Here is a 13,990-nt window from a genome sequence, read left to right as displayed (position 1 = left end):
TAAGGGTGTTTGTGTGTGTGATGTCTTATTTTTAGTCAGTGCTAAACTGAAATTTCCACTTGGTTTGTTCATGCCAATCTGAGGAACTGAGGTCAATGCCAAGTAATAATGGTGCAGTCACAGCACCACAGCCATAATCACTCATGACTAATGACTCATGGCTCTGATTACTTTTTTCTTTTTGGTTTGTCCCATGCCATATAATGGCAGAGTGGTGCACAAATCCATACGCAAGGCAGATAACCATCACTGAGGCATTAGAGATTTCCCTGATATGTTGAGCCCAGATGGGGGAGATTGAGAGGAAAGCTGTTGGCTTTCAGTAAACATAAGCGACAAGATTGTAAATGTAAACAGATTATCTATTACAGTATATCTTTGAATCACAGCATCGCTATGTAGCCTGAGTAAAACAAAGGTTGTTTGGGTCACTTTGCCTTTCACATTTTACAGTTTGTAGCTCTGACACATCGCAAAGGCAAGATTGTTTCTCAGGAATCCCACTTTTTATTTGCTGCTCTAATATTTCCGTATGTACAATGGGGTTACTCATAGTGTCACTCAGCATCAGACGTACAGGACTTTTCAGCTTTTTTAGCTCATGACTTTGATTCTGTGGTGCAACGTTTCTGTTTTGGTTCACTCTCACCACTCTTATCAACCTGTTTGCTGACTCAGCAGGAAGCTACTTGCAGGGGAAAAACCGCATTACATACCCAGCACCAAACGGCAGAAAAACAAAGCAGCCGGTGAACTTGGTGGAGCATTTAGCAGCTACAGTAAAGCGCAATATATTTCCTTCTAGAGTTTGTGTATGGACTACATGTATAAGCAACAATTGCTTTATTAATATGCTAATAAATTGGCAATATGAACTTAAAATGTGGTAATACATCAGTGATTAGGTTGTTTCTACTGCCTTTAGGTGACCGAAAAATCAGTCATTGCATGTTAGAATTTTCTGCTTTGTCTCTTTTACCTGGTGAAGTCTGTCATCTCCATCATGATCATACACATCTGCTTTGCCAGCACGATGATGTCATTGCCATTGTCATCCCACTTGGCCACTTCAGCATCCAGCTTGCACTTCTCCTGTCTGAAGCTCTCCACCTGCTCAGCAATCTTTGCCTTCTCCTCCTGGGGAAGCTGTGCCATGATAGCCTGTAGGCAACAGGGGAGCATGGAAGAAACAAAAGCATTAGGAGAAGAGGAAGAGGCCATTAAGGAGTAAATTTGAGCAGAATATATTGGAGGGATTGCTCAGAATGAGGGAAATGCCAAAGAGGAGAAGAATTTAGGTAAAGGAGGGAGATAAGGTTGGGAAGGAGAGAACGATAGGGAAATGAAGAAAGGGACGAATGAGAAGAGGGATTAGTTAAGGAGAAAGAGAATAAAGGAAAGACTATAAAGGGGAGAACTGTAGCACCATTTGTTCTATTTTTCCTGTCCGGTCTACTTTTTAATCCACCCTACAAAACTTCAACACTAAGTTTTGAGTCTGACTATCCCTGCCCTTCTGAAACGCTTCAAAATAAAGTTCTAAACTTTACATTTAATGACTGGACCTTTTCAAACCCCTTGACATCTTATATCCATAAAGAGCAAATCCATTTTTGCCTTCATTTTTTTCCTCAGCGGCCTTTGGGGGCAGGTCCAAAATGGCATAAATCTTGTGGCAAGGTCACAGGCTCAGTGAGAACCCGGTATTATTTTGGAGATAAATGTATAATTACCTCGCTTCTCAGACCAGAGAATGAATAATGCATTTATTAAACATTATGTCAGGGAGGTGAGATGGAAGGAAGAGTAACCTGGTTTCCATTAGGTCGATTCTATTGACTTGAGAGGTAGAGAGAGAAAACGAGTACAGTAAAAAAAAAAGACAAGTCACCATTGTTTTTTAACCTCATCTATTATTGACAGTCCCCTAGGAATTGCTTTTCTCTTAATGAAATAATCACCCTTGTCCTCCCTCTTCTTTATTCCCTCTCTCACAGCAAAGCTGGTGTGTGGGGGTGTGGGGTGAGCTCAGCGAGAAAGTGCATCACTTTGCTCATGTCCCCTGTTAGATGTGTCGGGAGGAAATTGAAAACAAAAAAATATAGATGACTTGTCCTTCTGAAATTCTTTGAAAATAAAATAAGCTGAAACAGGAGGGGGCCCGCAATGAAAGAGAACAAAAATGATATTACATCCAGAAAAAGAGAAGCATGTAGGCACAACTTTCTCATCAGAGGCCAACAGATGTGTCCGTGAGCTTCGGCCTACTGATCACTGTGTGAGCGGAGTGGAGCAAAGCTTTGATGGCGGTTAGCTTGAATAAAACCCGAACGGCATAAATAAACAAGCAAAACCAGCCCCCTCAAGCCCAGTGTACATAGATTTCCTCTGCTGCTGGTGCCAAGACACACAAACAACAGCGAGGCAGCAAATCCCATTAAACCACGTGTGGGGTGAAAACACTGCTCACATTTAAAACAAATACGTATAAGTTAATATGTATTTAGACTGCACAATGAGGAATAAACAATTTAAAACAAACCGCTGATTCAAGCAGGGCAAACTTGAATTCACTATGCAGGTGTCGCTATGAACTATGGGTCACACACAAACAGTAGGCAGTGGCTCTGGGGCCCCTATGCTACCATTTATCTAATCTATATCAAAACAACAAGTGTAAGTCTGCCCATGCACAAGTCAAATATAACCCCATAAGTTCATTTACTAATCAGACAGATCCCTAAACTGAGTACACAGTTTTGGCTAGGTTAATTAGCACTAATGGGCTTTTATAAACACATTATAACCGATAGCCCTCCTGCTTCTTTGAGTTTGACTCAACACTTGCTATGTCTTATTTGTCTTAATTTAAAAGTATTATTTATGCTGTTAATTTTAATTATATCTTGTTGTTAATTAAAATCAGTTTGACCTAGAAAGGTGCACTTAGTAGAGTGCAGATCTCCACAAGCTGGGTCTGCAAAGACCACTGCTGTAATGTTTGATTGAATGAATTGAACCCACAATTGGCTATTCAAATGTCTGCAGCAGCGCGCATCTCAGCTCAATCTGACTTTAAAAGTGAGCAAACTGTTACCATATAGACATACACTCTACAGTATGTTTTTCCCCCACTGTGCCTCTGTCCGTAGAGCAGCAGCTGGAGTTGGAAGATGCACTCAGCTGTATTATCACTCCTCGTAAAGGCCGTGGGCAGGTTAAGAATAGTGAGTGCGGAATCATCAGGCAGTCAATAGCAGTATACAGTATAAGAGGAAGTATAAGGTGTTTTGAGAACACCTTATACTTCACATCACCTCTAAAGAGCGATAGCACAAAATGATCTATAAATATAAACTTAAAGACTGCAAAAGTCATTTTAGACACTTGGTTGTGCTCTCAGTTTGTGGTTCTGGGTAGCCAGTAGCTCCCTTGGTTACGGTTTGCTGATTTTATGCTCATGTTCAATGTAGCAAACATATAATGTAGGCACAGCCGTACAGTAATTGCTGCCTAATCAATAGTGACACAGGTGAGTGCACTGTGCGACCAAGCATGTCACTCTGACCTCAGGACTCAAGGGCTGTCATTAGCATATCGTTGCTGCTCATTTCGTTCGTGCACCCAACTGTTGAGACATCAATTATTCACTTATTTCTATAATTGCACCAAGCAGTATGCCCCGGGTGTCAAAATGGTCAGTACACCATTAAGAATAAATATAGTTATATTCATTCATTCATTTTCAAATTCAGAATCTGAGTACTTCTATGGATATTTCTGTAAGGGCAATCACATACTTTTTCTCTCCGTCTTCTGCACGTAAGAGCTGCGTTAAACCAAGATGAGCTGCTCCCCCGAACAACTAAAGGGAGCAAAAAGTCTCTTGAAACTCAACAATTTGGATTGGAAATTCCTTTTCTAAAATTAGAGATCAAGGGAGGGTGAGGAAGGAGAGTGAAGGATTTGGTTGGTATTCAAATTCACTCTGAAAATGGTGTGACAAAAGAGAGAGAGACAGTGTCGGGAAGGATGAGAGGGAGAGAGAGGGGTTCTGATCACAAAAGAAAGCCGCGGCACCGGGGTAAACACATGGGCCAATTGGGACGTCAGGGGAGCAGGAAGGCACTTGGTGAAGCCCCCCTCTCCCTCCTCCCCTGCTCTCTAGAATTCACTTATCCCTAAATCCCTTTCCCTACTTTACTGATAACAACAAGGAGCGGGCCTTGGGAGCTTAACATAGTGGCAAATCCGGCCGAGGGAGTGCTGTGCCAATACACTCTGCAACTCGGCTACGTCTGCAGGGATTAGAGCGCTTTCCGGGTTTCTTCACCGAGCGCAGCTTCTTGAAATTACTTTAATTTGTTTCATTTGAAATAAACTGCCCAGACACTCAGAGTTCAATTTTATGGATGACCTATCAACAGCGTTATCCAATCACTGTGTTAAGAGATGTTGGAGTGTGTAAGTGTGCCTGTGCATTATCCGTGATGTGTTAAAGAAGGAGAGTTTGTGTCTGCATGTTCTAATAGAGAGAGACACTATGTACAGGACTCCTTACCCTGTGTGTTTTTCTGCCTTCTCATTATGCATGTCTGTGCTAATAAATTAGCTTTACACATAAGTACAATAGAAGTGACAAGTGGAGAACCACACAAGGCAAAGCACTGGGAACAAAGGCTCATGGGAGTACCCTGGACTTGATTTTATTTCTTTCTACACTGAGATCAAGAAAGTGAGAGGGAGATGTTACGCCTGTGTCCTGTTTGAGATACCGGCACATTGGATGGGCCTGGAGGGATCATGACTGTAAACCTCAGTGTGCTCATGTCAGCTCCTATGGAGAAAATGGATTACACTTCCTCTTGTCTGTTTGAATAGAAACACAGAGCACCAGTGCGCGCTTGGCATGACCGTGAAAGGACAGCAAGCTTTATCCTGACACGACAGGCTGAGGCCGACTGAGCAGATCACCAGTGGTTCACGGCAAACAAATCTTTTATGGATGTGCTTGCCTCCTGCGTGTGTAAATGTTTAGTCTCTGAGGGCATAACAGTGTCTATGAGGGGAAAAACAGGCAATATCAATTAACTGTGTGAAAGGCTCTGTCTGTATGCCAGATTTTGTATAAGATAATGTGTATTAAATGTACAAATGTACTCACGTTTAATAAAACAATGCAATACATTATCTTGCATTAATTCGCTGCGAACTCAATCGCATAACCTGCTAATCAAGTGTGCATGAACAATCATTACATTCAGCCACCTCACCCTTTAATCCACCTTATATTACTTGTATTACAGCAACAGGTTATGACAAAGGACATGCTGCAACTTCAAACTGTTCCCAAGAAGAGCTGCCCACTCAAAGCACAGTTGAGTGCCAGGAAAAGTAGTTGACAGTTTGGTGCTGTGAGGCTCCCTTGTGTGGCAGTGCTGGTGCGTCTAAGCTCAGATGGCTCTGCAATGGTACGCTGCGGGAGCCTTAGTGGGAGTATACATACAACAAACTCAAAGCACTTCACACCAAGGACCCCCACAGTCATCCTGGAGAAGCTATTGGTTCTTTTTGTGCATGGTTGGATTGCAGGTTTGACAAAGTTAAACTTTCATGAGTTGTCTCTAAGTTCAACAGTTTAACTGTGTAATCAATAAATCAAAACACAAATTATTGAATCCTAAACAGTACAGCAAATTCAAATCGGCATTTTATCATTATTACATTACATTATTTTGATTATATATGATATATTTGATTTGATTATATACAAAAAACACCATGAACATGATCCTCCCTTACCTGTGCCAAGTAGTCTTTTCTTTTTTAATATTCCTCTTCCAAAAAACATTAAGTTATAAAACATACCCTTGCTCAATTCAATAGACTCAGATGTTTTGCAGCTACAGTCTTCGTTGGTCTGTTATGACCAGTATACGATGGCTAATGTTGGCTAATGCTAAAAAACGTTGGCTAAATATTATTGTGTAAAACACAGTTTGCTGACTTTATTACTCTTCTCCACTTCTGCTATGGTGTGCTATAATTTAGCATTAGATATTATCCCATAATTGCTATTTGTGGCAACAGCGGCTGCTGTTCAGCAGCAGTAACATGGTCTCACTATAAAGTACAGCGTTTTGATCTAGCCCCTAGGATAGAGGAATGCCTGTTTGCAGAACCCTAGCCTCTGAGTAAATATTTTGGGGTTTTAAACTACTATCAAAAGGCATCACAATTGGGGCTATAGCTAGTAAACACCTAGTAGCAATAAACTGCCGTTTTGGTTTTATTTATTTTCCCCTTCTTTGTGCATTACCACCCTGTGTGTGCAGACTGTGTAGAGACTCAGTATAATACAGGCCTGAGCCATAGGGAGAGGCATCGGGCCAAGTCATACTCCTGCCATCAACAATCCATTCAACATGCAACACACCAAAACAGCCCCTGTGTTGCTGAAGGGGAGCGAGCACTGATACCCTCTTAATGTTCTTTAAGCTGGGCCCAAGTGAAAAATTGCTAATGTGCAACAAAGCCCAGACCCTGGCGATTGCAACTGAAGCCTTGGCACAGGGCTATGCTGTATTTTGCGCTTTGTCTGGCATCTGAAGGGAATTCGGTAATTACCTCTTTGTTTGTGATTGCAATTTTACACCTGCCACCCCCGAATGGTGTTTATTTAAAATAATCCCACTTGTTAGGATCATTTTAATGGACTTCCATGCTATGTAAGTGGAACTAGTTGGCTGAATCCATTCAGGGAACAGGGGTGGGTGTTAAGGTGGGATGCGGCAAACTTGCACCTCAGCCTACGACTGAAGGAATAACAGTACAGTCACTTATATGATGAATTATGGCATGTTGCCCAGCCTTCACCCAAACCAAATACATCTTTTTCTGTTTTTTTTCGTGTCAATTTGAGGCACATACAGGAAGTTTTCAGCACAGTGGGGGGGTGAACATCCACTCACCCGAGCACTCTGTCCAGCAATAAGCTGGTCATCTTCAGTCTGCACACTAGTCCTGCTGCGAGTATCATAGTCCTCCTGTTCAAAGTCAGAGTCATCTTCCAGCTCCTCTGGTGTCTGTGAGAAACACAAAGACAAATTTTGGGCAAACAGTCAGAGAGACAGAAAACAGAAATGAGAAAAAAATCCCACGACTCCTAAATTGACAGCTGAAAAGAGCAACTTTGGCTTCATGCCCCATTGTGTGGGAATCCAGAGTTAAAGACAGCATATGGTCCTGTGTTGTTGTTCAGTATACAATGCCTCATCTTATATTTTAACTATTCAAACTCATATACGACGTCACAGAATAAAATGAGTCAGATCTTCATCATCTGAATAACAGACCTCCTTCCCTCACCTAAACACTTCTGTCATTTTTATAACAAATGGGTGACACCTTTTGAAAATGCATAAATGTGGAATTATAGATATTTTTCAAATTAACAACATTAATGCATTAACTTAGGTGGGAAGATAAAAAGATACCTACAAGAAAGAAAAACCCAGAGGCAGTTTTCAGTGCCTTTTAAATCATCAACCAAACAATGCGATGGAATGTAGAGGTATACGTGGCAACAATGAGTCACTGTTTGACCACGAAATAATGAACATGTGAATTCACAGATTCACGATCTGGACCCATTTCACAAAACCTGTGTCAGCAGCTTAAGTTCCACACAGAATGCTGTTAATTAGGAGTATTTCAAAAGGCGCTGTCAAGTTTTAGTGAATTGAAGGGGTTACTGTAACAAACAAACAAAAAAACAAATGCTGGAGTGGTTTAACTTAAGGGATGCTTTTCTTTTTTTGGTCACCTGGATAATGTCAGATGCAGACATATCTGCTTATAGATTGATTAAAACCTTGATACTATTTCAAGATACAACTCAAGGATGAGACAATATTTTGTGGATGGTGTCTGTCAAGGCTGGTGTTATTGCTTTCATGATTTACTACTGCAAAGCAAAAGTAAGAAATTAAACTTCAGAGCAGGGCTACATTTGTTAAAAAATAATCAACTTTAATGTAACAATTCAGTGTAGGTGAATTTATGCTTGTTTCTGCACAATAATCCTACAATAACGTATATTTTGTGTCTATGAATGCGTGGCAATTGTCATTGCTTAATATAATTATTTTAAGGTAATTACAGTCCTTTGATTTAATTATTATTTATTTCAAAGGGAAAAAAATCTGAATCACAAGCTTCATGTAATAAAATAAATATATAGCTTTCCTTCGGCAAGCTAAATATTTGGAAGTTGAGTAATTTGTGGGGGAAAAAAGCATTAATACCCATTTACAATGTCTCACTAATTAAGATTAGTGGGTTAACAAGCTAACTTCAACGCAGGCTTGTTGGTCTCATCAAGCTGGCTCACTCTTAACTGAGCTACATCACCATGGTAACCTATGTTGAATGGTTTACCTACTGCAGAGCAGAATATGAGATCGAAACCTGTACAGTGAAGGCATCATACCTACATGATGCTGACTTTCAAAAAAATGCCCTGTATTCCGATCGCTGTCACAGTTTTCCTGTGAAGAGCACTGGTGCTAATATTATTTAGAATGTAGCCTCTCCATGATGATTGATTGTATCAGAGATTTAATTCATGTTTTACACAAAACTAGTGCTCATACTGTTATACTATATATATATTTTCTTTATTTTATTTCTTTCTTTTTTTCCTTTTCAAGCTTTTTTAATTTATCCTTGGCGGAAGACACACCAAATTCCATTAGTCTATTCTACTAAATAGACATTAGTCTTTGATCATTTGAATGATCGCCCCTTTTGGCTTTGCTAGTAATGTGCCTGTATTCCTATTCAAAACCCACTAAATCAAAAAATATGTCTGCCTCTGTACTGACCTAATTTCCACATGGGAAATAAAAATGTCATCTTGTCTAGAACTCAAGCACACTTGACAAACCTTCCCCTCTTGATGTGATTGAATTTATACTGCAGCTGGATTCCAAAATCCAGTGTAATAGAACCAGATGTCAACCAGCTGTGTGGGACTGGTCATTCATTTCATTGAGGCCACTGGGTTGGCAAAGTGCAGGTGCATACACAGAGGGCTCCGGCAAAAAACAGTTTCCCAGTAGATTGCTTTGTTATTGTAACTGTTAACTTTGTGAGCATCGAAGCAGAGGATGCAATTACTGTAATTGTGATTTTATTTCAGAGTTTTATAAACTTGTCTCATTGTATCTTAAAACACCATCAGGCATCTGATAAGACTTTAAACTCAAGGATGTATTAATAAAACCAGCCTTCATGGATTGTATTTCATCGTCTCATTGGGATTAGAAACAACTTGTCACCTTCAGTTTAGCCTCTTGCATTTCTGTACTGCAGTGCTACACTAGCTCTGAACTTACAGTAAAAGTTGACCTTTCTGCTTGAGACAGGCTGTAGGTCAGTTTGTATGAAAAAGGAGAGAATGTGAATACTTGGTATATATACAGTTGCCAGTGTACAACCACTGTTACATTTCATACAGGTTTTTGTATCCAGTACTTGGTACTAAATCGCAGTATTCTGCTCTGTATATGTGTGTGTATGTGTGTACATAAAAGCCAGGACAAAACTAGGTTTTCGAGAGCATTTATATTATAACTTCACTCTCTTCACAAGACCTGCCTCAATTTTTAAACACTGTGGAGAATTGGTTTCTTAATCCATCGACTGCTCATAAAATCTGTGCTGTAAAAATTCTAAAGGAGCCATTACTTGGCTTTAGTGCGAGAAAAATAACACAGACTCTTAAAAATGTATGCACGCAAAACTATTACAAGTGGAACCAACATTTGCCATCTATATGATGGAGTTAGACAACAGAGAAAGCAAGGATCTTCCAAGTTGTTTCCTCAGAAAGTAATTGAACTTGGATGGGATTATGAAGCCAGCTGGTCCCGGGCAGTTCAAAGCTGCCTGTTTTACATTATTTACCAACATCAAATTATTTTCCATAATTAGATTTTTTCCAGAGCTGCACTGGGAAACCTTCCAGCCTGCATAAAGTTGAATAAATGAATTACATGGTGAAGAGAGAAGGGCCAGTTCGGGTGAAAAATGCAGATACTGTAACATCAGAGTATGTGACACAGTAGAGCTGCTGGTGTCATGTTGTTATGCAGCATTTTTTTATAATGACATGCTGTACAATGTTCTGCCAACTTTATAAAACAGATCATGTGACAGGTGTGACATCTCAAATGGGAATTCAATTGTGCAATAGATTTCAATTATGTTTCCCTTCATCCTTAGGGTAGATTTATTTTAGTCAGAGAACATCCACTGCCAATCTAAGTCAGTAGCACAGTTTGCTCTACCAATAATGTACCACATATGTGTAGTTAGAATTAGACTAAAGAGGTAAAAACTTAAAAGGTTTCAGTGATTGCGACAATTTTGTCTTGTGAGTCAGGAAATGATCAATTATAGGGTAAAAAGACCATAATATATGGACTAAAGTGATTGTAGATTGCCAAGTAGATCATAAATTAAAACCAAATACACTTAATACAGACTCTCTGACTGACTATTCGGCAACACTAGGAAATTCACAAAATACCAAATCAAATGTTTTAAATATATTGAGGAAGGCAGAAATAAATTACTGCAATTGGTACTGGTCAGCATTTTCAAACACATTAATCTCCATCTAACTTTTGCAGGGTATTTAAATCATTTCAGTGAGTGTTTTTCCTCGTAGAGGAGGTAAAGGACATACCCTTATCATGAGGACAGCTTTCCTGATGTCACGGACGCCGTCGTAGACCAAACGGGACGCATCAATGAACTCATTCTCCTCAAAGGCCTGTGGAGGGTTCGTACTCAGTGCTTCGATAGCAACCTCCACTTGTTCAGCAAAACGGGGCATTACTGCAGGGAGAAATAGGTAAGGGAAGAAGATAGGAGAACAAAAGAAAGGTATAAGAGTCAGGGGTATCACATGTGTTAGTCATTTTTCAGAATGGGTTGCAAGCTTATCAATTAGAAAAAATTAAAATGGCATGGTGAAAGCATCATTATTCTTGTGTAGTTTCTCTAGTGTAGGCCATGATCAGAGCCTTTTCATCTCAAACTTTACAGCAGCAGGGATTACCTCCTGCGTCAGTCTCTGATCATTCAGGCACTTCAGGAGAAGGCGAGATTGTCACCCTAAACCTCTGTGTACGCGACAATATGCTGTTTGCACATTGCACGCCAATTAACTATTTCACTTCGGCTTACCACACAGTAAGATCGACCCGTCTGTCACAGATCTGTTTGTGTGTACGCTGGCATTTGGCATGTGGAAGTGTCTGTATGTGTGTGTCTGAGTGTGTGTGTGTGTGTGTGTGTGTGTGTGTGTGTGTGTGTGTGTGTGTGTGTGTGTGTGTGTGTGTAACCTGGAAGAAGATGTACAAGGACGCTAACTTGCAAGCTCAGCCTGTCAAATCCCAATGAATGGAAACAAATTCATCAGTCTTTTGAGCCAAACAAAAGCCATGCAACAAAAGAAAAGTCTCTATTGACCATAAAAATGGTTGGTTTTGTTGTCTGTATCAATTGGCCAGACCTGATGGAAGAGCTTTCTGCTCTTTGTGTTTTCAAATGAATTGTGCTGAATGTGAATATACATTATTAAATATTAACAAATACAGACTGAATGTTTGAATATTTAGCAGGCTACCCTTCGATTTAATCTCCTCTTGAGTCACAATAATTGAATGCAGAGTTTAATAATGTGTCTCTTTTAAGGACTCTGTGCTGTCGCAAATTATCATAACAAAGGCTAAGGTTTACCTGGACAGAGAGTCATCAGCCAGAAAAGGTCTGTCTTCGTGTGCTGTATTATCTATGGGAGCTTTTTCAAACACCACAAATGCCTTAAACCCCATCTTAGCTTGTGTCCGTGCTTCAAGTCCACAATTGTAAAGGTATTGTCTATGTATAACGATACGTATAGATGTTTAGAAATTATTTTAGATAGAAAACCTCATGGAGAAACACATAGAAAGATATCTTTGCTTTTTGGAAATATTTAAAAAAGATTTCTCGGCTGCATTTGAAATAGTTTACAACTAAATGTTTACATCACATTTCTAAAGAGTACATACTTGAACTGATTTAAGATAGCCCTCTGTGGAGAGGAAAAGACAGGTCTAATGAGAACAGACGGATTGGAGAAAGAAAAACAGGGCAAAAGACAAATAAAGTACGGCAGCAAGCCAACTGTGTGACTTTATTATCATTCTCAACACTTTCTTCCTCTCTTACAGCATAAACTAAATAAATTAGCCAGCTTGCACTAAAGGTGTATCTGCAGTATACTTATTTTGTCTGATATAAAACATAAGCTATATTTCACTAAACATAAAAGGCACTACAAAAAGGACTCTTTTTCTTTTCATTTTTAATTCAGTTTAATCCACTTACTGCAGAACCGTAAAATAGGCTTTTGGGAATTGCTGGGAAGGCGTTTTAAATAGAAATATTTAAATGTTCTCCAAGCTCTTAATGAGCAAAGTTGCTGATGGTAAGGAGCAATTTCACTCATTCCAGTTGAAAAATGATGAAGGGAATTAAATGTGACCATGTAGGAATGGATTTTTTTCACCCCCTAGGCTTAAGCATAGTTAAAGTGAGAAGTTATGGAAGTACAATGGGTGCTTTAAAACCTCACAGCAGATATGGCGTGCCCCACTGAGGTGTTTAACGAGCTCCAAACGACACAAACTGCACAGTTGTCGATGCCCAAACCTCCATTTAGCAGGAAGATCGCCCAAATTAGGCAATATTACGCCCAAATTATTATATTACAATCAAAAGCAATGATAAATGCAAAACCTGCACTAAATCATGAAGTACAACTTTAGGCCTAGATTTTGATTTTTGATTTGTGTTGTTCTTGGAGGATACAGCTTTAACTGATATATTACAATGTCAAATGTTGATTCTACTAAAATGGTACATAATTAAAGGGATCCAAGAAGACGTTGAATCTTACAAAGTATTATATTTCTTATATCACTTTATGATAATGATGAATATTCTCCATTAGTACTGTAATGTGTAGTACACTAGTTCTCACTTGATTTATTATCTCAGTAGGCATTGTAAACATGAGTTTATGGTATCAGTCACTATAGTTCAAGTCTTCTTCAATGCAGAACGATGCTCAATTTGTATATTTTGGTCCCATTAAGAGTAAAATAAATGATAAAGCAGGGTATATTTCAGGACATGGCGAGATTGTCAAGTCGCCCATGGTCTGGTCTGGGAGTTGTCCGGGTTATCATCTTTCAACTTTTATCCGTTTACAGTGTGTTTTCAGTTCATGAAGATTAATTATGACATTATTTGTGGTCACTTAAAATGTATTGTTCAGCGTTAAGCTGTACAGAGCTCCACCCTCTGCTTTCAAATCTGGTCGACAAAAACCAAGATGACGATGGTCAATATAGCAAACTCAAGGCTTCAAAATGCAGACCACAACCCAATGAGTGCTGTCAGGGTAACTACTTCCACTTTTTATATATAGTCTTTGGTTTTATGTTATTATTTATTGTTTTATGGTATTTCGTTTCTATAATAGTTTTGTAATAATACTATATTTGAACTGGATCTATTGTAAAGGATCACATGACAACTACAGACTATAGTGTCTGACAGCCCATTGTTTCTGTGTGGACCCAACTTTACAACTTCAGTGGAGCATATTATTGGCAAAAAACGACTTCCCTCTGGAGTTGGTGGAGACCAAAACAGAGCCACAGTATAAGGAGTGAAGTCACATTCATTTGGTGGAAGGAAACACAAACTAAAATGAAATAATAATACACACCCAAGGTATTTTAATATATGTATGCCATAAGAAAGCCTCCACCTGGATCAATAAAGTCTTAACTTCTAGCTATGCATGACTACAATTTTACATTTGTTATTGATTTTAATGGCACACTTATTAATAGCAATATATTAA

General features: G+C 39.2%; 1 protein-coding gene across 3 annotated transcripts in view; it reads right to left on the bottom strand.

The window, feature by feature from the left end:
- ctnna2 (catenin (cadherin-associated protein), alpha 2) overlaps positions 1–13,990 on the bottom strand; it is a 359,609-nt gene that overhangs the window by 11,000 nt on the left and 334,619 nt on the right. For all 3 annotated transcript variants that reach the window (XM_054603691.1, XM_054603690.1, XM_054603692.1), the window contains exons 13-15: positions 10,754–10,905; positions 6,972–7,085; positions 980–1,161 (exon numbers count right to left, since the gene is read on the bottom strand). In XM_054603691.1, the coding sequence (XP_054459666.1) occupies positions 980–1,161; positions 6,972–7,085; positions 10,754–10,905 (448 nt within the window). The remainder of the gene's footprint in view (positions 1–979; positions 1,162–6,971; positions 7,086–10,753; positions 10,906–13,990) is intronic.

This window comes from Anoplopoma fimbria, chromosome 9 (assembly GCF_027596085.1).
Source record: "Anoplopoma fimbria isolate UVic2021 breed Golden Eagle Sablefish chromosome 9, Afim_UVic_2022, whole genome shotgun sequence".
Taxonomy (NCBI): Eukaryota; Metazoa; Chordata; class Actinopteri; order Perciformes; family Anoplopomatidae; genus Anoplopoma; species Anoplopoma fimbria.
The sequence above is the reverse complement of the archived record's forward strand: the minus strand, read 5'-3'. Positions and strand labels throughout refer to the sequence as shown.